Here is a 27,217-nt window from a genome sequence, read left to right on the forward strand (position 1 = left end):
GTATGAAAGTCAATAAAAAAAAAAGACATTACATTTTTTTTTATTATTATTATTTTTTAAACAAAGTTTACTTGCTCAAATAGTAAATCACTTGAAATAAAAGTACACCTTTACCTAGAAAAATTCTTAGATTTCAGGTTTTTAAATCAGCGATACAAACCTGCAAAGCATTTTATTTTTGTTTCTACAAAAAGAACACTTTTGAAACATTAGAAAAACATTCACTAAGTTCTTCTCTTACAGTTATATAAAAAAAGAAAAGAAAAAAATATCTCCTCCCCAAGCAGTGTCCCAAAAATGCTGCAAGAACAAAAAAATAAAATGTACATGTAAAACAAAAGCCACATGTTACGAAGAGCATTATATACAAATACCATACAACCATATTAAACCCCACACAAAGAAAGCCTCCCCACACCCCTTTCAATTTTAAATATCCCTGTGCAATCTCTTTCACACGTTAGCAATTGCATCATTGGAAGTGTCCTCTTTCTGAGCTCCTAACGTCCACTGCAGAAATGATGCATGCTATAAACTTCATAGATTGAGAAAACTCAAATGCACTTTTAAAAACTGTATGTATGGCAGAACCTCAATAAATTTTGAGGGTCTGGTAACATTTGCTATCACTTGGATCACGTTGGATTGCACAGACGGCTCAGGCACCACTCCAGAGCAGCTTGGACTACGGGATCAGTATGTAGATTAAAGTCTACACCATTGAGCCTGTTAAGATTTTTTTGTTTTGTTTTTGTTAGCACAAGACTGAAGCTACACAGCAAAATTGGCTTATTCCCCTGATGTTTTGGCATCAGGAAAAAAAATATACAGCAAAAACACAAAGCACATAAGTGATTAAAAAGTCACTTTGCCACTGTGTGCTGCAATGGACAAATAACACATTCAGCAATTCAACTGGTTTGTGCACCAAATGATGTGCGTTACTGGGTCATCTTAAAAAGGACATCGTCTTGGAGACTGGCTCCTTTAAAAAACAGCAGGATGCAGCTTTTTGACTGGGATGGATGACTCCTACAGAGTCTTTTAATGTTTCTTAGACATGGCCTTCCACAGCTGCATTGCAAAGTGCTAAAATGACTTGATCCTGTGTAATAATAATTAATAATCAAGGAAAAAACAAATGTGAATGGGAGGATTTTACAAGACAATTAAGGGATGTTGAGAACTACAGAAAAATGAAGTTCATAAACATATATAGCAAAACCTATACAGTAAAACATTACCATCTATAACCGTGTAGGCTTGCTCTGCCATTTCTGGTTACACTGCACTGAATGCATTTGTGTACCAGCTTTACTACTCTCTATTTCTGCTTTTGTGAAATTATTTTGAGCTGCCTTATTATTCTGCTCTAAAGCTGTGCGTGTTTAAAATACAATTTCACAGGGGGAAACAAAACAAACAGCTGCCAGCTACTAAACCATGCCATCTTATAGAAATACAAAATAAAAATCTGAAAAATCGCAGATTTCATTTAATCAGATAAATATAATAATGCAGTCCTAGGAGGGTGTAGGGAAATGATAAAACATGCAGGATTAGAAATAGTTCAAATATTAACAGCAGCCTCATAAAACTGCTGCACTTATTTAAAAATAATAGGAGGGCTGTTAAGTGGGGGCTTCCATTCTAGTAACAGTTTAATACAGGGTTTGGGGTAAAAAGCAAGAGTCAATTAAAAAAATGAAAACAGTGGTTTTCCTATGCCCCTGAACAATAGGACTCATCTCCACCCAAAGAACTTTACCTAAACACCTTCAAAAAGGAGAACTGTCTGCAGGCCAATTCTTTTTAAGAAACAAACAAACAAACAAACAAACAAACCAACCAACAGTATACAGTACAGCGGGCATCTTTCACATTCACCCTAAAGATTTAAAGGAAGGTATAGGGTATGCCACGAGGAGTTATTTTGTGAAAATAGAACTGTCAACTTTAGGCTTGCTTGTAAGAAATACTTTACTGGTAAAAACAAACAAAACAAATAAAATAGTGGTGTATCTCTGAATTTTAATATTTAATGTGCCTTTATATGCTTTTACATCTGGGTATTTTAATAAATCCAGTCTTATTAAACCCAGACCCTCGGATATTGTTAGACTATGTAGTACCAAGTAAACAATAAATACACTGAATATTAATTTTAGGCCTATGTTTAAAAAGGAACTTGTGCTTCACATATATATTTCATTTTCTTGCACGATTAAAACTCGATACACTGAAATAACAGAAGATTTAGAAGAAAACCATCTTCCTTTATTTGAACTACACACTAGCCATGGCTTCAGTATTTCTGAAATTAAAATGAAATAAAATCTAAAAAGTCCTAAAAAAAAAACACAGGTCTGTGGTCCCCTATCCTGTTTGTTAATTCTCAAATTCAGTGTCAGGTAATTTAACATGTTTAGACTACATAAACCGATCAGTTGATAGTTAACTCTGCTTTCTGTGTGCAGTGACTCCTGCAGGCCACTCTGTGGTACTACATTTAGTCAGTGCCAAAATAGCTGAGTAACCCCACCCCCCTCCTTCCCTCCCACCCAAATTATCCAACCAAAATCAAACAGTCAAAGCATCTTCATGACTGACAGTCCAAAGCTGAATCCGCTTGCCTGAGGAGACATACACTATTTGTATTTAATTTAAAAAGGTCAAATAAAATAACTAACAAATTAAATGCTGGTGGGAATCTAGTTATTACTGTGTTGGCAAGCCTGCACCACCCCACACACACATTTTTTCGGTAAAGGTTTAATTGCCACACAAATATAATTTATATTGGGGCTACTCTATATGAAACCGGTCCATTTTAAAACACAGCTACAGTATACCCTTACTGAACTGCTACCCCAAACATTCAGTATATTTGAGGTTTGTCTCTTTTTTTTAAAACCATCTAGTGTTGAAGAAGGTATGGAGGGACAGGGGTGTTTTTTTGGCAGGACAGACAGTCCAATCTGTAGAAGAACTGTGTATGAGCTCAGGGAAGGTTTAGAATAATGGCTGGGGATTGGGAAAGTGGCAGCTTTTTAGTTAACCAGCATGCCAAGGTTACATCCGTGTTGGACAGGCTATGGGTTCAGGAGTCTGTTCCAGCGCACACAGGGTGAATGGCGCCCCACCTCCCCTCTTTTTAAAACTCAAGTGCAGTTGAAGCAGTTTGAAGAGGGAGCTGGTTTTGGGATGGGGTCTCAGGGCTCAGTCCGAGTCGGAGTCCGAGGTCTCCTCGGAGCTGGAGGAGCTGCTGCTGCTCTCGGACTCGTTCTCCTTGTCTTCGGCCTCCTCGTCACCTTCCTCCTCCTCTTCATTCTGCAAGTATAAACGCTTTAGAAACTCTGCCCCAAGTGATTACACTGCTCCCTCTATATAAACACTGTAGTCAGGACTGCCCCTAGCGATTACACAGCACCCTCTATATAACACTGTAGTCATTAGTCACGGTTATGAGACCGTGCTATTTGTGTTCTGCCTCATAAGAATGAAAGTGCTAGAGAGATGGGATTTTTGGGCACATGGGAGCCATGACCATGCCGCGTTACAAGTGGTATAAAGAGATGCCTTGTAACACAGGAGCACTGTACTTAAAGGAGTGCTAACCATGTTGCAATCTTTGCGAGTGGTTCGTATTATTCAAGTGCTGCAGTTACTCAAATTGATGAATCTGTGTTTGACAGGTCTGTGTTAAGGTGTTTTGACTGGAGTTCAGGAGCTGCTTGCCATTAACATATGTAATGCAGGCTAGACCAGCCAAAGTGTTTTTATATTGGCAAGTGAAGATCTGTGAAAATAAACCCTGTTTGAGTGTGATTCAGTTTGAGATATTGAGGATTATTTGAACATCAATTCACCACGAGTTGTTTATTTTATACAAAATGCCACGGATATCCCTTTCCTTCCTCTTAGCATTTAAACATATAAAACAAGCAACTGACTCGTGTGGATTTCAGACTGCTGAAATCCATCTATTCAAAAGATCCAAGGATGGTGGCGGATACTAACGAGGCTGCCCCCTTTCAACACCCCAGTTTACTAAATAAGAGTTCAGGGGTCCCCTACCTCCTCTCCCTCCTCGCTCTCCTCATCGCTGGAGGATTCTTCCTCTGAAGAATCCGCTTTCTCTTCTTCCTCTTCCTCGTCATCATCCTCCTCTGTGTCCTGACAAAGAAACAGCATGCCACGATTTCACCAAGACCGAACGGAACACACAGTGGAGAGACACATTCCGAGTCGACGCTCCCCTGATAATCTCATCGCATTACCGAAGGGCAAACTGTTTAACATAGGAGAGGCAACTCCAGTCCTGAAGGGCCGTGCCACTCCAGGTTTTAACAGCACAATTAAACAAAAGAGTTTGGGAGCAGGTCAGAGGGTTAATTGGTCTGCTGCTATAGCTCAATGGGTACAGAAGAATACTTAAGACCAATGAAGGAGAGGAGTGCACGTCTGCTTCCGAGCAGCTGATTCATCTCAGAACTGTCAAGTCTTAAAAAATCCCATTTGTATCAGATTACCGGGTTTTACTCAGGATTGTAAGATTTTTTTAACCTTAGCAGCAGATATACCAAGAAAAAAAAAAACAATGAAACTTACAGATTTCACGGCCACGACAGCCTTCACCTTGGCAATTGTCCCCCTGGGTTTTGCAGTGCTTTTGCGTTTCTGTAAAAACAAACAAATCAATTTAGACTGGGAGGCTAGTCCATCTTCAATAGCACAGATACCAAGACAAAGTAAATGAAGTGTTGACCCAAGGGTTAATTTAAACCCAGACAGCAGAATGAGTTGTTTAGTTCAGCCCATGGTCTTCCGGGACAGTATCTTAAAGCTTGGCATGGCAGTAAGGCTTGGTAGTAGTTAGAGATGAAAAGCTCCAAGTTAACATACTTGTCTGAAGTAAGTTCTATTAGACATTTTAAAAATTCTCAGCTGTATGTGCATCCTAGAAGTGACCAGAAACCCAGAAACCCACAAACCTTGTTCATTGTTTTTTACTTACATTTGATGTGTACTCTTTGTACATCGCTCGGTCTTGTGAGGACAGGCTCTGAAATAAGACCAATGAAATACAAGTTGAAAAACACAACACACACTCGCATGTATGCACTCTTTTTTGGAACTTCTGATGTTTCATTATAAAAACAAGACTTCTGTTTTTGTAAGCAATACCAAAGTAAATCAGCTCCAGTCTTTGATTACTTTTCTTAAATCAACAGGAGCAGTCCAAGATTAGTGCAAATAATAAAACTAACTGTACGGCTTCATATGGCTGATATCTGGAGTTTAGAGAATGGTTGAACATTAAGCAGGAACATGTTTTTTTAATGCCTTTAGATTGAAAAAAAGGCAGCATTTCACAGCTCAAGTTGGGAATTCCAAGACTGCAAATTCCATTACAAACTCCAATGACACACAGAGACACACCCTTCACTGGGGCAACAACTGCCAAACATGTGGAGTCAATTGAAACAACGGACTGTTACAAATGACGACGTGTTTCTAAAAGGAGAGGATAGCACAGACCTGCTGCTTACCAAGACAGGCTTTAAAAGCACTATCAGGAACCTCACTGTGCTTTCACAAGGTACATTACCTGTACTAGCTGTGTATTTACACAATTCCCTCCCAGTCTACCTTTGTTTTATGGTACAATTAGCCTTCAATCTGTTCTGCCTACAGCTATGGCCAAAAGTTTTGCGTCACTCTATAGAATGAACTAATTTTCAAAATAAAAAGGCAGAATGAGACATGCTGAATAATAATTACGTTAACATATTGAATTTCATACCACTTTGTAGTTTCCCCATTTTCCCACGAAAAACTGACAAATTGAAAAATGTTACATTTCTAAATCTAAAAGGAAATATTGTACTACTATTTTGACGTTTTCAATATTTTGAAGTTTCTTTGATTGCATAATGTTAAATAAAAGATCTAAAATTATGTTCATATAGTTTTTTTTTTTATTTATTCCGTCTCATCCTATAATTCTAGGCGATGCAAAACTTTTGTCCATTGCTGCAGATTGTGCATCCTGTGCAGGGTTTGGCCTCTCTTGTGACAGCACTATCTCCTCCGACTCTTACCTTCAGCCAGTGCTCCATCTGGACTTTGTACTGTTTCTGCTTCTCCTCTGCCATCTTCTTGTAGCGGTCCTTGTGAGCCTGCGAGAGCTTCTGCCAGCGCCCCCCGATCTCCACCATGCGCTCCTTCAGGGGCAGCTGGTTCAACTCCCCGTTCGACAGCAGCTCCTGAGAGAACTTCTGGTACCCGTTCCTGAGAAACAGACAAGATGCACTGCTTAGAGACCAGTCCAGCGCTGCGGCTAGGACCTCCTTCAGTGTACCAAGACCAGGCCAGCGCTGCGGCTAGGACCTCCTTCAGTGTACCAAGACCAGGCCAGCGCTGCGGCTAGGACCGCCTTCAGGTGTACTGATGCAATCAGCTTAGTATCACTGAAGAAGGCCCTAGCAAAAACGTGTCTACTTGACTTACAGTGAGGGTGCAAATGTTTTGGAACACCTCAAGATTTGGTAATTTATATCCTTTATGTACCTACCTGCATGAGAATTTAAATTTTTTGGTCAGTAAATCAGTGACATAGACACAACAGGCGCTTATGTGCGAAAATGTTGGACCACTTTGTGCTTTAATTAGGCATCTTAAAACAACTTCTAAAAAGTCTCGTGCATTTTACCATTTGTGGCTCCGTGTTCCTTTTCTCTTATTATTTAAATGCATGTGTGGCCTATTAATGTCATCAATTAAATTAGACAATCACTAACTTCCTCGGATTTTCAGTTACAGTGGTTTGATTTCATATGCACAACAAACAGCAGAAGCAATGGGATGTTCTAATAAATTTGCAGACTGCTGTATGTTCCTACAGTTTTACCTTCAAATTCTGATTGAGTGTTTTGAAGTTATGGATGACAACAACTTCTGTTTACAAGCAACCCAAAGACCAGACAGGCCAGGCTGCACGTCTAGTACAGTGGAGTCCTGGGCTTGCCTGGGTCAACCAAAATCTCAAAATCACTACACAACTTGACCCTGGGCACCTTTCCAATTTTTTTTTTCTTGTTTAAAGACTGCGTGGCCATGGAAAGTAAACCGCAACCTTGCCCCACCACAAAGAGAGAAAGGGTGGCTAGTACGTTCTTCGGTTACTCTTAAAGTAACCGATTTCGTAAACCATGCCCGAGGTAGACAAGGGGCAACTTGGTACAAATTTTAACATGGGGCCACAACTCAATATACATTTTAATGTTAAAATGTCTTGTTTAAAACGATATTAAACATATTTGCAATATAACATGGTGCCAGTCAGGTTATTTCTACCAGAGCAAACAGACAATAGAATGGGAAACACAGGCTTTGCTATTTAACATTTCAAGCCTTCAAAATCCATACCTAGGATCCCTGACTATCCTCCTCCCACCCCACCCCCATTCGACTCATCGAAATTCTACTTCTAGAAGTACAAAATGATTTCCAGTTTTGACAAAGCGTTGACAGAAAGGAGCGGTTCATGCTGAGTGGTCAGGAGGTACTCACATGGGCGGCTTCTTGGGCTCTCCTTCAAACTTCATCTTCTTGCCAGTGCCTGTCACTGTGGCAGGGGCGCGCATCTCACTCAGCTCCCTCTGAAAGACAACAGGCATGAATACAGAGCAACCCACAGAGCAACCCATAGGACAGGTAATCACAGCAACAAGACTTGAAGATGGTGTTCATGCTTAATAAGGTAACCACTTTGAACACCTGACCCACCAGTGCAGGTATGTGCCCCGTTACAAAAAGCTACATGCTAATCAGAGGATTAAGCTGTGAAACCCATGTTGGGTGATTGCAGGTTTCACAAGCCAATGTATCACACCTGTCTTAACCCTTTGCGGTCCTATGTCGGATTACAAGTTTCCCTTTCCGGTCCGATGTCGGACCCTGTCCGACATCATCGAAAAGTCGTAAAGCACAGGTCTCGTGTCGTTTTTTCTCCGGAAGCCGCCTAGAAAACTATTCAATGGCCGAGTGAGACCGACAGAAGCCGGAAAAAAAAAAAAAAAAAGGGTCCGGATCTGAGCAATACACATAGCCCTGGCACCACAGAGATAACATGGCCATAAACAAACAAGATAGCTGCTTCCGCATCCAGCGCTCCAAGTCTATCACTGACATTTGCAGAGCTTTTTGAGATGTTCTAGTAATAAAATAATGACTTGGATCGCATTATTGAGGAGTTTGGTGATAAAACAAGTGATCAGGAGATGATTTATCAGTATGCACGACTATGAAGAGGTATGTGAAAAATACAAGGGGTAGGACGGGGCTGGAGATGCAGTACTGAGTGTCCTGTTGATATGCAGTGCCTTTTAAACCTGTTTTATTGTGAAAAAATACTTTTAAACAGCGCATCTAAAATAAACTGCTCGTGTGAAAATAAATTGGACCCGATGCGCCCGAGACGCGCTGAATAAATGGACCGCAAAAGGGTTAAACATCACAGGCTGAGGTGTGCCAAAGCTCACAGTAAAGCCTGGAATGGCTCAAACTGCCGTGCAATGGGAGGGTTGTTTCCAGCATAGCCCGGGCTTGTCCCACTCTCTCTACCTCGTATCTCTTCTGATCCTCAGCTGCCTTCTTGATCCACATGATCTTCTCCTTCTTCTCCATGGTCTTCCATGTGGCCTCCATGGCTTTCAGGGCTTTGGCGCGGTCGTTCTGGGATGGAATAGGAAACACATGGAATAAGAGGGGTTGTGGGCTAGGAATGCTAACAGTTTCAACTTTTAAAAGGATAGCAAAGGGATAGCCTTAGCGTACAGTGCTGGCCAATTTATGTTATATTCAATATTTCTTCCCTTTTCCATATACAATTAAAAGTCTCACACAGTCTCAAACTCTTTATTAATAAAAAGTGATGCAGGGCTTCTGAGTGGTTACAAAAATTGCCAATTTGTTAAAGTTTAAAACACATTTAAATACAAATTTTTCAAGTTTCAGGAAATTAAATGGAAACTAACAATCCTCATGTGGGCTGTATTTAAAGAAACATAAGACGAGTCGGGGCTCACACCACCTCTTGGAAAGGACTGGTACTGCACCTCAGGATTAAGAATTTGGGGTTATAGAGATTCCCTACAGGAGAAAGCTTACAAGCAAAAGATATTTCGAAATATATCCCCACACAACACAATGAAAAGGGCAATCACCCGCCGCCACCTTACCCTCTATTAAATACAAAACAGTGTTGTACTGTTACTCACCCGGTACCTGGCCAGGTAATCCCCAATGACGCTCTGCTGCCAGATGTCCTCTGCTGTTTTGGGAGACTCCGGCAGGCGCCCGCGCTCCTCTAGCTCTTTCTTATCTGACTCCGCCTTCAACGCAGCCTCCAGACGCTTGTACTTCTCCTGAGGCGAGGAATGGCAGCCTGTTAGCAAAGCTAGCCCTGCCAAACACTGCAACTCACCGCTTAATAAAGCCCACCGCAATACTCTGAGAACAATCACAAACTACGACTCCCAGATCCCAATACACAGAGCTCTTTAAATAAAGCTAAAATTCCAACCATTATGGTATCTAACATCAACAGATATGGACAGATTAAATTCAGATGTTTAGAATTACCGAGTTGATTTACCCATTCATTACATGTGCATAAAAATATCCAAACAATCTGGATTATATTTTAAAATAATAAATAATTGATTTGTTTATTATAGCACCTTTCATTAAAAGAAATCCCAAACCGCTTTTCATTATAAAAAAAAAAAAAAAAAAAGACAAAATACAGAAATATGCATAAAACAATAGAATAAAAACTATGCATTGGGGAGGAGGTATGTGATAAATACAGCGAACGAGGGGTGGGGCGGGGCTGGAGATGCAGTACTGAGTGTCCTGTTGATATGCAGTGCCTTTTAAACCTGTTTCACTGTGAATAAAATTACTTTTAAACAGCATGTGTGAAAATTAATTGGACCGGACATGGCTGACAGGCGCTGAATAAATGGACCGCAAAGGGTTAAATGGGACACTCAACCTCAAAATGGACATATTTTAGATCTCAATGAGCTACATATTATTAAAGAGCTTGCCGCTGGACATTCCCGGTTTATGCAATGGAAGACCTATCGTTATTCTGCATTGTAAGCACAGCCTTCATAAGCAGTAACTTTTGGACTCCTCTCTTTTACCCTAGTATCATGAATATAATTTTGTCGTTTGGTTGTAACGTGTCATACAGCTTCCTGCAAACATGGCACTTGCATCTCAGTTGACTAATCCCAAATAAATAAATTTCAAATAGCTAAAAGAACCCTAATGTCTCCCTCTGCCTCGCAGCCTCTGAGCAGCACCCCCTGCAGGGCACGGCCGCTGCCATGTGTACCTTCTTCTTGTCAGACAGGTCGTTCCACATGCGGGCCAGCAACCGTGTCAGTTCGCTATTTGCCAGCTCGGGACGCTCCTCCTGCAGCTTGTGCCGCTTCTCCTCCGAGAAGATGAACATGGCAGAGACCGGACGCTTGGGTTTGTCTGAGCCCCCCTGGAACAGCAAACAGACAGTGAGGTGAGAGGCAGTGCCAGGGCCAGGGCCAGGGGGCCGTCCCACCCCAATCCCTGAACCCAACCCTCCTCCCTCCACTGTAGCTGCACAACCTGCATTGTGCTGATACTGCAAGAAACTTGATCAATTCAATGACAAGCAGCCAAGAGTTTGCTGGCATCACTTTGCAATCACCACGAAAGATATTTGATACACCCTGCGATACCAAGAACATGATGAGATTATCCAGACTCATTCACACCAACAAAACAGAACTAAGATTGATTATATCATCACATCACACTAGTCCTACACCCACTCCTGTTAAGGAAGCCTTGTTAAGGTATAATAATGAAATAACCAGTTGCATGGAATTTGAGGAATCTGACCCCCTGCTAAATCTACACTGAACTTGACCATACTTACCACAGCATGAGCAAGTCTTACCCAAGTCTTTAGGGTTACTTTTTAGGTGTGGTTCATGTAGCTCTAATGGAAGAATAGTTTATTTAACAGGCTCACAAAATATACTCAGCTGAGAGTAGTTCTGAAAGCCAGGGCTAGGTGCAGCACTAAGGTGCATTTGTAGCCCTGTTAAGTGGATTTTGTGAAAGTAACGGGCCTGTCTTCAAGCTGTGTGTTCACCTTGGAGGTGGAGTTCTTCTTGGAGAGAGGCTTGCCAGCTCCTTTCCTGTTGAAGCCCTGCATCTTCTCCTCTCCCAGCACACGTTGCTGCTCCTCCACCGAGAGACTCTGACAACACACACACACAGAGAAGGGAAGTTAGACAGAGAAAGAGAGGCCCTTCCCAACCACACACTCATTTAAACTGAAGGGCCTGGCTTCACAGAATGAGATAATAAAGTGCAAGAGTAGAGGCTGCTCTGGTAAAATGTTTATTGAAGTCATCAGATATCTAAGCAGTAACTGACTTAAAGGTAAAAAAAAAAAAAAAAAATGCTACATGAAAAAACAAACATATCTATTGATTTTGTTTTGGTAACAGAACATACCACATTTTCCTGAACTACATTCATCACAGCAAAAAAGTGGAAAGACTGGTATAACTGCTAAAATATTTAACGCAGCTATTTTTATTAATCTAAAATAATAGTTGTGTATCTGAGAAATAAAGAAAAAGCACAAGGATAAAAATGTAGGAGGCTAGGGTACTAGAAGGAACGAGCAAATTCCTTATACAGGTTCTGCACTATTTGTGAGTATGAACAATCATCGTGCAGCACTTATATTAAAAATAAATCAGTCATATAACTCTGCATATAACTAGGATTCAAATAAATCACTTACACATAAGAACCGGTTCATCTCAATTTCATATGCCTTCTTTCTCTGAAAATAAAATAAATAAAATGTTAAATCAGATTTTATAATACCAAAATTTGCACCTTTTACTTTACGATGAAATGTAGGGGCTAAGTCACCCAAATGTAACCACACAATACCACCGTAACCCTGACAGATCTCTTTAGTAAAGTTATGTACCTATAATAAACAAAGAACGGTTCATTTTCAATTAGAATTAAAATGGAAAGCTTTATGGATACCTCCCTTTTGACTTTGATAGACTACATTCTTCACTGAAACATCATGGTTCTTTACTTGCAATGCAACAATGTGTGGCCATATCCAAAACAAACCATTGGAAAGCAAGAGAGTTGGATGGAAAACATACAGTAGAGTGCAAATGTATTAGAACACCTCAAGATTTGTCATTTATTGAGCATTGTGACAGAGAGCGAATACTAGTTAACAATCTCCCTCCCGACATGTGAGGGCACGGTATAACACGGTATAACACGGTATAACGGTATAACAGTGTGCCCAGGACTGGATGGTTTGGCAGTTCATTCCAGGGTCAGTCGGAAGTCGGCCATCCAGAAAGAAGGCAGAGTCACAATACCAGAAGTCATCGCCTTAATCCAGTAGGCGATGTGTCAGTCATGGATTGGAGGATACGTGATTGCACTCGCTACTGAAGTGGGCGTGACTGAGGGTATATCAGGGGATGTGGTGAAGCAATCTGTTCCTTTGTTATGGTTATGAAAGGACCAGTGAAGGAGTACTGTGTTATAAAGAAACTGAGTTTTTGCGTGTTGTTTGGTTTCTCTATTAAACTGTTACGTTTGTCGTTTAAAGAAGGCTAATATCTGGGAGCTGTAGCTAAACAGCCAGCAATTAAACCCGGACTACACTTCACCATTGTACACGAATAAACCTGTAAATCACCACTTTCACTAACAGCACTCACTCTGGAGTTGTGACCGTGTTGTGTTTGTGTGTCTATTATTTCAGGACTGAACCCCGTGGTTTACCTGTGTGATGCACATTGTTGTGTAGAGCCGGGTATTATTTCTGGTTACAAAACAAGCCACCCAGCCAAATAAAGATCTATTTAACTGTGAACTGTGTTGTTTCAAATCATTCCTGAGCACTGCATCACCTCTACACTTGCACACTGCAAACCACTTTGCCACAGCATCATGTAGTTTTTTGTCTCAGACTGTCAAATTATGTTCATTCTCTCTTTTTTTGGTATTTTAAATGTCATCACTAAACAGGTATCACCAAATTATGTTAGCTGCACTGGACTCTATTTAGCAATGAAGTCATCCTTTCTGTACCTACCTGCATGAAAACCTCAGGGTGTTAGAATTCCAATTTTTGGTCAGTAATCAGATATAGAAACAATAAGCACTCGTGGAAATGCTAGACGACTTTTTGCTTAAGCAACTTCTAAAAAGTTTACCATTTGTGGCTATGCCTTCCTTTACTATTTTAAATTAGTTGCATGTGTGGCCTATTAAAAGTTATCAATTAAATTTGACAATCACCAATTTGACTTTTTAAAATGGTCAGTTCCTGTTATTTGATTTCATATGCACAACAAATCAAAACAGAAGCAATGGGTGTTATAATAAATGTGCACACTACTGTATATATATTTTTTCCTAACTTAAATTAACAAGACACCCTACACCTGATGTATTAACTTACTATAAATCACAAAAACACGACCGCACTCTACTATTCAAGCTGAACGAGTCAGAAAGACCCACATGAACAGGTCACTCCAGGTCCAGTTAGTGTATTCGGACCCCCCAGGTCCAGTTAGTGTATTCTGTCACCCCCTCTCCCTCCCCCCTCCCGCACCTGCTCGCAGCGCTTCTGAAAGCCGTCCTTCTCTTTCTGGGTCAGCAGCTTCCACTGCCGGCTGCACATCACCATGCGCTCGGTGCTGGGGACGTCCTTCATGTTGGACATGAGCTCAGCACAGTACATGGAGTAGCCGTTCCTGAGGAGAGGACAGAGGAGGCAATTCAACACATTGCCACTCAATCAATCAATCAATCAGGAGAGTATCCCACTAATGGCTAAATAGGATCAGTCGAGCTTCTGATAGAAGCGCCCCACAGTCCAGAGAGACAATACATGTACTTTGAAGCTGATTAACTTTGATTAGGTACAGCTAATCACTCCCAGATTTGCTGCCATATCAACAAACTGCTTGACAGAATTATGAACTAAAATTATATAAAAAAAAAAAAAAAAAAAAACAAAAGCAGTTCTCTAGAGATGTATAAATCTAAGTGTAGCAGACAGACAGACCCCATGTATCCAGAGATTATGATGGACAAGCGGTTTTCGAAATACATGCGAAAATGTAAGTAGCACAGATACTATCTGCATACAAGCTCTGTATACCCCCAATTAAGACATTATCAGTAATTTGTGGTACATAATGTCTTTACCAAGTTTCATCACTAGCAGACACACAGTTCTTTAGATACACGAATAACTATACAGTGTAACACACATATAGTATGCAGGGGTAATTGTGCTTTTAAGACTGTTTTCCACACTCGGACAGTCCCTGTACTCACGGAGGGGGCTTGGTGGGTCTGCCGTCGAACTTGTCCTTCAGCTGCCGCTCAGCCTTGGTCAGGGTGGACTTGGTGATGCCCTCCTGGCTCATGTTGAGCTCCGGGTGCTGCTGGATGTACCCTCGCATCACCTCCTGCTCAAAGCAAAACACAAAACGCATTTTATACAGAAACACTGGAACTTCACAAAGCCATTTGCTCCAGGCCTTTTTAAGTGGAGAAAAAACAGCCATTGAAGCTACAGGACTGCAATAAACCACCAAGGAATTCTCAGTGGCTCAATGTAAAGTACCTAAGTTGTTCAGTTCTAGTTTTGTGATATGAACAGCTGCTTTTCTCTTAAGAAAATCAGGTTTAGTGTACATTTTGTGAAATACTGAGGGGTACAATTTTGTCAACACTACTAAACCACATTAACCCAATTTCTATATTAATCACATGGTGAAAGAACAAGGGTGTCTCAATGGGCTTTACATCCAGGAAACGACTCCATAAAAAAAGGGTTAATAAGAACTAGGGGTGTAATGATTCACCGTGCATTGGACAATTGTTATTCTTTCTTTACATGATATGCCATATTGTAATAGAGGTATGTATCGTTTGTATTGCGATGCAAGACCAAAAGCATAGCATAGCTCATTGCAGTTGTATAACTGGAATGAAAAGACGCTCACTCTATCCCATTAACTTTTTGCCTTGTAACCAAGACCATCATTAAATGATCATTTGATCTTGTTATGCAGCATACAAGTAGCCCATCACATGTATTGCAATACACATGGTATCAGGACATTAGTAAGAACCCTTACATATTCCGATTGCTGCACACACACACACACACCTCATACTGCTTCTGTTGCTCCAGAGACTTTGTGATCCACTTCAGCCTTTTCTTGTCAGGCAGCTGGGACCACTGCTTGCCCAGGCCTTCTTTGATATCCTTGGTTGTGGCCTAAAGAGCAAGAGGACACCCAACCCAGGTCAGACAATATTTATGAAACTATGACAACCAAACAAGTCCAGAGGCCAAAGGTTTCAACAAGGGCCTTCATCAGCATTACGGTTTGAGTTTTAAATGTCACCTTCTGAAACAGGAACGGGGGTAAATAAATCAAAAGGTAATCTAAGTTTAAGAATTAAAAATGCAAATCTCAAGTATTGTTTTTGAGATTTTTTTGGTTTTCTAAAACGCATTTTTAGGTACTAGGACCCCAGATGAGTTTTACGGTGTACGAGGTCAGGTGGGATCCCTACACCTACAAAGACAACACCCACAATTTAATAAAAAAACACTGAATCAATAAATACTAGCTGACTAATGCATGCAAGCATGTTTTTCATTTTTCAGACGGTCAAGTTCTTGTATATAAAGAAAAAAAAAAACAACAAAAAAAACATGTTGACCCTTGGTAAACAGGAGGCTGTGTGGTCTAGTGGTTAAAGCAAAGGGCTTGTAACCAGGAGGTCCCCGGTTCAAGTCCCACCTCAGCCACTGACTCATTGTGTGACCCTGAGCAAGTCCCTTAACCTCCTTGTGCTCCGTCTTTCAGGCGAGATGTAATTGTAAGTGACTCTGCAGCTGATGCACAGTTCACACACCCTAGTCTCTGTTAGTCGCCTTGGATAAAGGCGTCTGCTAAATAATAATAAACAAATATCTGGAAGATGTTGAGTCATGTTGCTGTCCCTAGTGGCAGGGGGTGGAATTACACTTACATCAGGGTGTGTTTTTAAGTGGATCTTCCTCTCGTGACTGTACCAGAGCTGCTGGGGAGTTTTGGGTTTTTCTGGGATGTCCGAGCGCTTAAAGTTCTCGATCAGGTCAGGGTGCTCCTCCCTAAACAGAAGAAGGACTTTGGTTACGCTGGTATTTTAATAAGATAGATCATTTAGCTTTAAAAAGCATGGATAGATGTCATAATACAAATGTAATTGTGAGTATTTACATTTATAAAACAATGGTACAATGCAACTCAAGCTGCTGCAGGTTTCATATATCTTGTCTGCAATTCAATTATCGTTGCACTGATGAGTTTAGATTATATCAACAACTGAAAATTAAATGCTGGTAAAATGCTCAAACTAACATTAATAGAAAGAATACATTTTACCATGGCCAATTAGAGACTTCAGTAGCTTCATTTAAATTGCTTTTTCACAGCTACTATTTTATGCTGTTTGCAGTCCTTCTGAATGGCTCTAGCTTGTTCCATTATTGAGTAATATCATGATTCTCTAAAATCAGCCTTTCCCTGGATTTGAGCTGTTTTGAACTTGTTTGGAGAATTCTAAGTGCCAGGACTGAACAGCCTTCCTCATTTCTTTCAAATCGTGTGACAACGTGGCTTTTTAACTCTGCTCGCTCCAGGCAGTTCAAATGCAAGTCAAGGGAAAATTAGCCTAATCTGAGAACTGAATATTGGAGCAACGTAACCCATAACCATTGAGAATGGCTGCAAACAATATAATAGTACCAACTTACTACTTACGCTTTTGTCCCCGTCTAATGGGACTTTGAGGGAGTCGGGACTATAGCCCTGGTGGTGTTTTGTGCAATACCTGTAAATAAATAATTAAAACAGATCCACACCCAACCCCAGCTCACCTAAATCTTGCCATATTGCGTTCAAACTCTTCCTTCTCCCTCTGAAAGTCCTGCATGTATTTCATCTGCAGCAAGACAAGGACAGGAAAGATCAGGCACCAGAAGACAGAATAGAAACTGCGTAACTATAAAGCTTCATGAATTGCAAAGCCTAATAAGAAATCAACTGTGTCTGCACTGCTCAGGTTGGACAGTAGGGGGCAGGATGCAGAGGACAAGTAGAAATACATACCTTTTATGAACGTTGCTGTGTTATTTTGAAAGGGACAGGTGGTATTAAACAGTGAGCTTTCATGACGGTTTCATGATCTGTAACTGTTTTTATATTAAATGTAGAAACACAATGTTGTTTTCAACACAAGACTGCAGATTAAAGGATCAAACTGCTCCTTCCTGGTACCCATATCTATACAAACGGTATAGCTGCAATTCAACCACATGAGGCAGTGGGAAGCAGCTCTTAAACTATATAAACCTAGAGCATACTTAAAGGAAAAATGCAAATCTCCTATTAAAACTAATAATAATGATAATAATAGACAAAGAAGAAAGATCTATACTAAGGGGTGCAGTGACAATGTTGCTAAAGTCATGGTTAGCTCTTAAAGTCTAACAAATGAAATAGTTACATACAGCAACCCAATTCAGTCCTGCGTTTTGTACTTCAAGTCCAATTGAAGCAAATGTCTTTTCCAATAGACTTTGATTTGATTTATTTATATTTTTTATTACTGAACATGTCTTGAAAAGCCACATAACAGAAGTTCAGATAAGACAGCCCTGATGAGTACTGTGGACTAATTCACTAATATGATCCCCTCCCTTCCTGTCAGTCCCTTTCAATGTGGAAGCTATCTGAAGTTCTCTCTAAGTAGCCAGCGCTCCAGTAAGACTGTTTTACTTTCGGTGCTTGGAACAGAGGGACTCTGCTGACCTATCCCAGAGAGAGGGGGAGCTCTAGCCTCAGTGCCAGGGCTGTCTACCCACCTTCTTCTTGTCTGGCAGCTCCTTGTACTTCATGGACAGGATCTTGGTGAGGTCCAGGTTGCTCATCTCTGGGTGCAGTTTGGCATACTTGGCTCTTTTTTCCATGAAGAATCGGAAGTAGGGGGTCAGGGGCTTCTTTGGGAAATCAGGGTGTTTCTGGAATACATACAATACATAATCGCTTATTATTACTACTACAGGTCCGGCTACATACTGCAAAAGGATACAATGACCTACATCCACAGTATGCGGGAGGGTACATACTGCATGGATGTTAGTGGAGTACAGTAGTTATTGCCCAAAGGGAGTGAATGGGTTGTTTACAACTTTCCTTTAGAGTGAAATAACCCACAAGCACACCATGAACATTCACAGAGTATCCTATTTCAGTACTGTGTATGGAAAATTAGTGCAATTCGCCTAGTCATTTCCAAAATTAGACCAACGCCATCGAATGCATAGTTAGGTTTTTCTTTTTAAACCGGATCTCTCAACATTTGCTATACAAGATATATTCCAGTTTCAAAGCTTATACTGTACATGCAGGGGCACTGTGAGGACAAACCTTACCAGAACCTGCATACAGGGACATTAAGTTAAGAAAAGGTATTCAATGAAAAGCTGGATTACACTGATAGTGGAGGGGTATGAAAACTGCAGCTCGAGAGCTCCATTAGACACAGCTGTACCCACCTTGAGTTTCTTGCCCTTGTAGGGGTTCTTCACATGATCCTGAGCGTCCAAGATGATTTCCGACAGCGTGCGGAACTTCCGCACCTGAGACAGGAAGGAAAGGAGGAGCCAGGTCAGTGAGTGTTCAAACCCCCTGCTACAGGGAGGACAAACTACACAGTGACACAGCAGTGTGCACGTCTATTAGAACACCTCAAGATGTGTCATTTGTATCCTTTATATACCTACCTGCTTGAAAACCTCAGGCTCAGTAAATCGGCGATATAGAAACAATAGGTGCTTGTGTGTGAAAATGTTAGACCGCTTTCGTGCGTTAATTAGGCATCTCAAACAACTCCTAAAAAGTCTCATTCATTTTACCATTTGTGGATTGTTCCTTTTCTCTTGCTGGTTTAAATTATTTGCATGTGTGGCCAGTGTTCCCTCTAAGGCTAAAATGCGCACATTTTCCGCAGTAACTGGCAACAACCTTTGCACTCAGTTTACTAACTTTTGCAAGTGATTATCATAAATATCAACCTCAGTCAAGACTCCAGCCTCTCGAGGTAAACCTATTATTTTGAGACCATTCTTACAAAGCATTAACATAAGCAGATGTGTGTCTGTCTTGCAGCTGATTCTGATTTCCCTCTGTGAAAATGCACGTCACAGAACTCGCTCGGGCACCAGCGAATCTGCTGGTACAGGGTGGGTGAAGCAGGAGTCTGGCGATCCTGCCTCTATAGAGAGTGCTGCTCGGTGCTGCTCATGAACTTTACAGTTTTTAAACTTGTCATATAATTGAATAATAAAATAAGTGAAGCACAATCTTCCTGCATTATTTACCATTAAATATCATAATGCCAGTCGTAAACACGTAGAGAATAAGAAAGCAAATAAGATGGCAACAATGGCAAAGCACTGCATTCTATGCTGAAAAACTAGGACCTAAGGGTACTGCGTTCAAGGCGGAGCTTTCCCGATGCAAGTAAGCTCAATTAATTGCGTATTTCATTATTGTTTAGTTTATTTCTTTCCACGCTACCTGCCTTTAATGAAGCTATAATTAACAATTTTAAACCATGGCCGTTTCTTAATTGAATTATATTTTCTGAAGACGAAGAAATCAGCTCAAAACTATTTTTCTAGCTATACAATCAAAGGAAATTGAGCACTTTACTGTGTAAAGGATGTAGTCACTACACTACACACTGTTGGCTTCATAAAGACAGTCTGTCTGGAGACATGCCTCTTTTTAAATCTTGCAAATAACACTGCAGAATTAGTTAAGAAACAATTGAGAGGATTAAATATAAGTTTACATTAAAAGGGGCGCTATTTAAATTACAATCGGTGAAACAGTGAACCTGTTTTAGAGCAATGAGTCAGTCAACACACCTTTATCAGTGTTTCATATTTTATCCTGGTTATTATTATAATGCCAGTAAAATGCTAATTTGTGGAGTACTGTACATAGGATTACTCTCACATGACGTTGCTGGACTGTTACTAAACTGTTTCATATTTTTTATTGTTATTGTAAATGCCAGCAATAAGCTAAACAGGTCTTTTCACCTTTATTTGTAGACTGAACTACTGTGTTAGTGGAAGACTGTAAATATGATTCTCACAACTGCTCTGGACATTTGGTTTTCTGCACTATTGTAATATTATTCTTAGGTTTTCCTGCTTATTTTAATGCCAGCAATGAGCCAAGTGATGTCTATAAACAATGACAGGTTTGACGTGTATTCAGGTGCTTTACTTACTATTACAGCAACAAGAGTCTGGTTGAAAAAGAATTGTAGTAATATTTATTACATTTACTTATTTTAACTACCTACATCATATTTATGTTCAAATGCCATATTTTAATTATTAATATGTTGATAAATACTGTGAACAAATGGAACTGGCCATTTTTGAAAAATGGAATTTGGTATTCCCAAATGGAACAATTAGTAACCCTAAAGATGGTTCCAATTGAAGGCAGTGCAGACGCCAGTGTTTTATGCAGTAGTATGAAGCAATTTTATGCAGGCCACCAGTTAAGCATGCAGTCTATATCTGTGATAACAACTAACAGGGCTGCATAGGATCAGAGGATGATTCAAAATCAGAGGCAGAGCCACGATAAATGTCTTGTTTAAATTTTAAGTAAATTGTAAAATTGTTACGATACTTGTGTTGGAATATTGTTTTAAAATTGTATAATGCAACAAAAAATATATTAAAAGTGTTAATACGTGGCCGAAGGTTTCTCACTGATAATTTATCCTCTCAGTCAAAACGGCAAGTTTCTCAGTATCTAAAAAGCTTAGAAGGAACGCTGTGTGTGGCTTATTCAAGCCATCAACTAAATTAGACAAATTGTCAATTTTCCAAGTTTGGTTTACTATGCACAGCGAATCAAAACTCCAGAAGCAATGGGGTGTTCCAACAGATTAGCACACTACTGTACATGCGGAAAATACACACTCATACACAGGAATACAACTGAGCTGATCTCTAAGAATGTGTAACCCTCCCCATGAAGTATAGGTACATACAAGCACCTTTCATCCCCAGATTCAGATCCTCCCAGTAACTTGTGCTGTAGAATGCAAGTTACTTTACTATCAGATCAACTGGAGTGGTTCTCCAGAGAAAATTTAAAACCACAGAGACTATGTACAGGGTACTCCACTATGTGATTGAGATTATGTATCAGTATACTTCACCAAATTCACTACATAGCTACTTGTATTCCACCAATGGCTATTAAATGTTTAGAGTTATTCCGAGGACAAATATCTGAATATGCAAACAAACACTGCTTGAAATGTAATTGGCTGCAAAAATGGCAATTGTTTGTATTACAGAATTTATAAATGAATCAAAAAATACCATGCAAAGAAATCTAATGCATAAATGATATAATTTAAAACTAGCAAGACATATGTACAGGTTGAGGCTCATCCACTATATAGAGATGATTCAGGTGTCAGATTGTGTATGTATGTGTGTATATATATTATATATATATATATATATATATATAAATAAATAAATAAATATATACACAGTAAACTGACCTCATGAGAAATCTCGAACCACTTCTGTTTGCACATGTCTGCTGTGTACTGGTTGAAGGCCACCTTGCCCCAGTCCAGATGAGACTCTGCAGTTTTGAATTTGGTCAGGTCATTCTGGGGAAGATTGATCCTCATGCTCTCCAGCAAGCCCAGCAGGTCTTCTTTGGGCCAGTTTTCTGAAGCTACAGAGCAAGGAGCACAATCAGCTGGATAAACCCACTCCTTTAGTGGAACAAGAAATATAATCAAAGCTTCGTGAAGCACAGCTTTCAGGCTCCTGAGACAATACGTGGAGTCTTCTGTGCAGACTGTATGTCTGTCTGTCACACTCTGCATGGTGAGCACAGGACCTGCATTGCATTCTCTCCAACACACTCTAATAGACCGTCTAATAGACGCTCCAAGTCCGTATGCGAGTGTATGTAGTCAAGTTAAATTTGTATTATACTTGGGTTCAATTGACTGTGCGAAAGTAAAACCAAGTAACTTTAATTCCTAAATGTAGACAAGCAGCAATTAATATACTGTATTCCTTCGAATTTAAGACGTAGCCCAAATTTCACACACTCTATTTGAGGAAAAAATAAAAGATCAAATAAATATGCATTTACAAAGATACAACCTCAATTACGCATATGGAGGCAGTGTGTTGCCGTCTGCTGTCACACAGAGCATTGCAGTGATGTGCTGCTTCCCATTTCCAGCCGTGATTACTCACATCTGTTTTTCTCCCAATTTGTGAACTCTGGTATTGCTTGGCATGTTGAAAAATATGGGGGTCTGATCAGCATTTCCGATCTGTCTAAGCTGGTCCTGTTTGTTAGAAATGCTAAAATTGTAAAAGCTTCTCTTCAAATTCCTCAGGAAGCTAATGACACTTCTTTGAAAATGGCTGCCTGTATGTCATGGATGATTCGAGATCGGGCAGTAACGTCTTGGTTCGTCTTTTCTTTAATACACGCACCAGTATACTCGAATTTAAGATGCAGGTTAATTTTTTTTTTTTTAAGAAGGAAAAATGGTTTAAAAAGTGCATCTTAAATTTGAAGGAATACGGTAGTTAGTGTCAATGAACTAAATCTGTCAGAACACCTAAATCCTAATGTTTTTAGCATGTTTCATTGCACAAATGTCTGCCTCCTGACCATGTAAATAAATTATCTACTTAATTGAGGGTAGTTCTCATAAATTAGTTCAAAATTCTAATCTGCTTATAGTTTCATCACTTGTCATCTAATGGGCATTGTTGTTACAGCACTATTTGAAATCAAGCAGACATACAGATGTTGCCTTTGTTTGTTTGTTTTTTGTCCTAAACCCAGCCCTTGCTTCATCCCTTACCTTTTTCGTTGACGGCAATGACTTCTGCAGACAACTCCATAGTTCCGTTCATTCTCGGGTGGAGCACACCAGGCTTGGTCTCAATTCTCTGCTCCTCTGTTCTGCAGAACGGTCTAAAATGCAGCAATGCAGCACGATTTCAGGTAATCAGTTTAGAAATACTCAAAACAAACCTCAATAAAATTAAGACATTCCTGGTCTTGAAATTGAAGACACTGTCATTTAACTTATTAGAATAAAACACGATTCTTTGGTCAGTTTTACTGAGCAATGTGTGGAGATGGTTTTGCTGACTGTCCGGTTTGTTTATATTCTCGGGTGTAATTCTAGAAGCAATTCTAATTAAGAGGAGGTGTGACTAATTAAGCTCATAATTAATTCTGAAATAGCCTTAACGGCTATGTAGTAAGTCTTACCTGTTGATCAAGCTAATTCCTCAACATGTTTCTTTATGTAAAAACAGTGTTGTCTGATGTTTTAAACTGAAAAATATTGTTTTGCAGTCTTCCATAGTTAAGGTATTCCTATAATCTTGATTTATCAGAAAGCAAGCCTTGTTGGCAGCCCAAGTTGTTTACATTACTTGTTTACATCACACACAATGTTGTTTACATCACACACAATGTTGCTAGTTTTTAAAATTTCCAAAATAAAAGTATACACTGAGACAACAGTACATATTTTAAAATGTCATAAACAGACATATCATGCTGTGGTTTCTAAGCAAATGAGCAAATGGTTTCTAAGACAATGATTTCTATAATGTTTAAAATGCGCTGCACTACACCGCCCCTCCAAGCGTATGCATTGCATTGGGAGACACGTTTATTTATAGACTAGTGACGGCTTCAGACCTCAATGTTAACGCAGCCGTCGATCAGCACAGCGAAACGCAACTACCTTCCTAAATGCTTTGTATAATTTGTCTCTCTCCGAACAAGTACCGGCAACTCTTTTAAGATGCTACGGGCTGAACAAACACGGACACTACGAGTGCAAGAGGAGGAAAAAAAGCAACGCTCACAGACAGCCGCGACGAACACCAGGTGATCACGGAAGATCTCGTCTCAGCCCCTGCTGTTGAGGGGAAATGAAGACTGGCTGACTGCAAACCGCTCGACTCGCCTGAGCTATCACCCTTAGCAAGCGGAACCAGCTGCTGCTGTGTCGCTACTGCCTACTCCCCCATCTTCACGTCTGTGCGACATTTTCCAAATGAAATGCGCTAATATTAACAACATACAAGCTCTGTATCTGGATATATCCTGTGTAAAGTATCCCGTTTTAAATATCAACTGACAAAACACTTTCCAGTTTGGCTTCGGAAGATAAACTAACAGTGAAAGAGGTTTTTTTTTTTTTTTTGGTCTTTCTTTTTACACCGAGGCATTTCCGAATCTCAACCCTGAAATGGCGGCTGTTGCAGCAACCGCAGCCTGCTCAAACACAGTTGATGGTTCTGTGAAGGGGCGAGAAGTATTATTCGTCTTCGTCATGGTACTTAAAATGAAACCAGACCGTTTTAGACAGTATTAAGTGTTTTCTCCCCCTATTTAATCTAGTTTTGATACGGGAAACAGAAAATGCGAAACATTAATATTGTGTAATGTGTATTTAGAGTTTGTGACTAACATTAAAATATATTTATTTTTAAACCCCAATAACCGCATTTTCCCCTCACACTCGGGGAAGGGAAAGAAAGCAATGGTTACTAAATGCGTTGGTTTGCCAACATACAGCCTCCAAGAAAAACAAAAAATATCATTTTTTTTTTTTTTTTTTTTTTTTTAATTAGTATTTTCTCAAACGAGTTTCATTAAGCCTGTCTCATTCCCTGTGTTAAATTCACCCCAAAGTACTGTGAAGTATCAGGGGGTTAAGGGTAAGAATCGATACTGTGTATCCAGGGGGCTTTGCTTTCATCTCGGTGTGTTTGATACATGACTACCCCTGGATATCCGTAAAAATGTAAGGCCACTTACTGGCTATAAAAAATGGACACGGTTTCTTTGTGGTTCATTTAAATGTAATTGTATATGGCGTTTTAGCTTTATCCGGGTGAAGAATTTAAAAGAACCAAAAACCACAGATTGTAAAGCTGAAAAACGTGAAACTGAGTGAGATGGCACCGAACAAGCGGCGTGGTGACCTCTAAAGAGTCGCAGAGGCGATAAGACCAAAACGCAACGATTACCAAAAAAAAAAAAGGTTTAAACAAAAAAAAAAGGTGTACTTTACCTATAAAAACGCGCCAACACGCAATTCTAGTTAAATTAAATGAAATTTTCACATTCTTACCTTCAAAGACGTCCAGACAATATCGGCGGTAAGTAGGAAGAGTAAATCCGGGAAGAAGAGTCTCTCAGGCGGTATGGCGACTGAAGAGAATCGTCTTACAGTCTAAAGAAAAGAAAACAGGCACGTTTCATGCGGTAGCTGGTGTCTGTCGATTCGCTGTTAAAACGGGGTAAAATTATTTAAAAGGCGCTAATGGTGTTCGGATTTCTTCAGCAGGTAAAAATGGATCTCAGATCAGAAATTGTGACCAGTGTGAGCTGGCATGGCGACCAGCGTGAGCCTCCCCTGAAGCCGCCATGGTCGTAACCTCGCCAGGCTAGAGAAGCAGCGTAAAAATAAAACCGTTTTGTGATCAAACTACGTTACACCAACCCGGGTCAAATTTGATATACGATTCAGAGACAGTAACAAGAAAAGCAGCCGGTACACGGTAAGTCAAATTTTGCGTTTCACAGAACGTAACGAGGCGAGTCCACACGGTGAGAATTTAACTAAGATCCCAGATGACAAACCGGGGAGACGGCATGGTTATCCCGAGAACCACCGCGTGGAGGTACAGCACAAACAAAATGAGATTAAAATACAAAGAAAAAAAAATAAACACAACTAAACCACGTAAATAAAATAAAACAGCAACAAAATACCCACCGGTAATGCATGCAACGGATACAGAAAGAGTCCCCCTCCTGTAGGAAGCAAACACGAGACTAGACTGGAAGCCAGATCAATCCGTGAAAGAGAACCAGAGAATCGGCATGGCGACCTCACAATGCGCCTACCCTGCAGGACTGGGCTTCGCGAAACACTCGCAACACATTTTTTAAAACAGGAAAACCTCGACAAAACATCTAACCGGATCACCATAAGCTTTTTTTTTTTGTTCCAGATTTACAAAATAAAATCGACGGTGTTATTTATTTTTTAAAGAAACGCGATGTCTTACCTGCTGGTTTCTGTTGCACGCTTGTTGCGGAGGGCTGGGTTGAATGTTAGCCAGCGCTGGCCCTAGGCATGAACACTTCAGTCCCCGCAGAGATGGAAACTTCCCCCCGCCTCCAAGTCCAACTCACTAGCTCTTTCCATCTCTTTATCCCAATCAACCCCGGCTCACTCTCCAGCACCAGCAGTACCCAAACCATTCATCTTCCAAAACATATCGCAGCCTCATGGTTTCTTCACGACACTCATAGAATTTGGCATTACAGATTTATTTTAAAATTATGATTATGATTTGTGTTTTTTTTTTTACATTTTAAAATTACTCAACTGGAAATGGAAAATGTTTAATTCCTTTAAAGTTACAGTATTATAAAGTTACACAAGTAATGTTAAAATTGCAGGTTATGTTTGGAATGTTGACTATATATATATATATATATATAATTTTATTTATGTATTATTTTATTTATGTATTATTTTTATTTATTTATTTATTTTTACGAGTTTGCTTTTTTTATGTCATTTTTTTTTTTTTTGTATCTTGATAGTTCTTAGCTCCCCTTTTTCCCTAAGTAACAATATGATTGTTGATACAATTCATGGGTGGTTTTAATGTAGGTTTTTACTCCCAGTCTTTAGCTACTCCACCTTTGTTGTTTGTGGGCGTCGCCCGAGCCAGCCAGTCCTGCGGTTGGATCTCGCTGACAAATTAATGAAATTCCAATAAACATGCAGGGATTACACACGTTACACACAAAACAGAGAGAGAGAGAGAGAGAGAGAGAGAGAATGAGAGAATGAGAGGGGGAGACGTCACGTTCATATGCTATGT

At 40.0% G+C, this 27,217-nt stretch overlaps 1 protein-coding gene across 7 annotated transcripts; it reads right to left on the bottom strand.

The window, feature by feature from the left end:
- Positions 1-24: 24 nt before the first annotated feature.
- LOC117433449 (nucleolar transcription factor 1-like) lies at positions 25-27,052 on the bottom strand. 7 transcript variants are annotated; one of them, XM_059006706.1, is made up of 22 exons: positions 27,034-27,052; positions 25,447-25,548; positions 23,149-23,261; positions 21,808-21,989; positions 18,755-18,838; positions 18,062-18,217; positions 17,075-17,139; positions 16,186-16,306; positions 15,311-15,421; positions 14,470-14,603; positions 13,739-13,880; positions 11,876-11,917; positions 11,213-11,320; positions 10,412-10,567; positions 9,285-9,431; positions 8,629-8,739; positions 7,576-7,664; positions 6,105-6,294; positions 5,018-5,065; positions 4,612-4,680; positions 4,078-4,176; positions 25-3,330 (listed from the first exon to the last, which is right to left on the bottom strand). In XM_059006706.1, the coding sequence occupies exons 3-22, from the start codon at positions 23,198-23,200 to the stop codon at positions 3,220-3,222; spliced, it is 2,217 nt and encodes a 738-aa protein (XP_058862689.1). In that variant the 5' UTR covers positions 23,201-23,261; positions 25,447-25,548; positions 27,034-27,052; the 3' UTR covers positions 25-3,219. The 7 variants fall into 7 exon arrangements, with proteins under 7 accessions (XP_058862689.1, XP_033911604.1, XP_033911606.1 ...); XM_034055713.3 differs by lacking the exon at positions 27,034-27,052 and adding an exon at positions 26,390-26,866; XM_034055715.3 differs by lacking the exon at positions 27,034-27,052 and adding an exon at positions 26,095-26,250.
- Between the last annotated feature and the right edge of the window lie 165 nt (positions 27,053-27,217).

This window comes from Acipenser ruthenus, chromosome 33 (assembly GCF_902713425.1).
Source record: "Acipenser ruthenus chromosome 33, fAciRut3.2 maternal haplotype, whole genome shotgun sequence".
In the NCBI taxonomy this organism is placed as follows: domain Eukaryota; kingdom Metazoa; phylum Chordata; class Actinopteri; order Acipenseriformes; family Acipenseridae; genus Acipenser; species Acipenser ruthenus.

Excerpts from the sequence above, each read along its gene's own strand:
- LOC117433449 (XM_034055712.3), bottom strand. Across the intron at positions 18,218-18,754 it reads ACAAGGGCAAGAAACTCAAG|AAACACCCTGATTTCCCAAA; the intron begins GTGGGTACAGCT and ends TATGTATTCCAG. Across the intron at positions 3,331-4,077 it reads AGAGCGAGGAGGGAGAGGAG|AATGAAGAGGAGGAGGAAGG; the intron begins GTAGGGGACCCC and ends TTATACTTGCAG.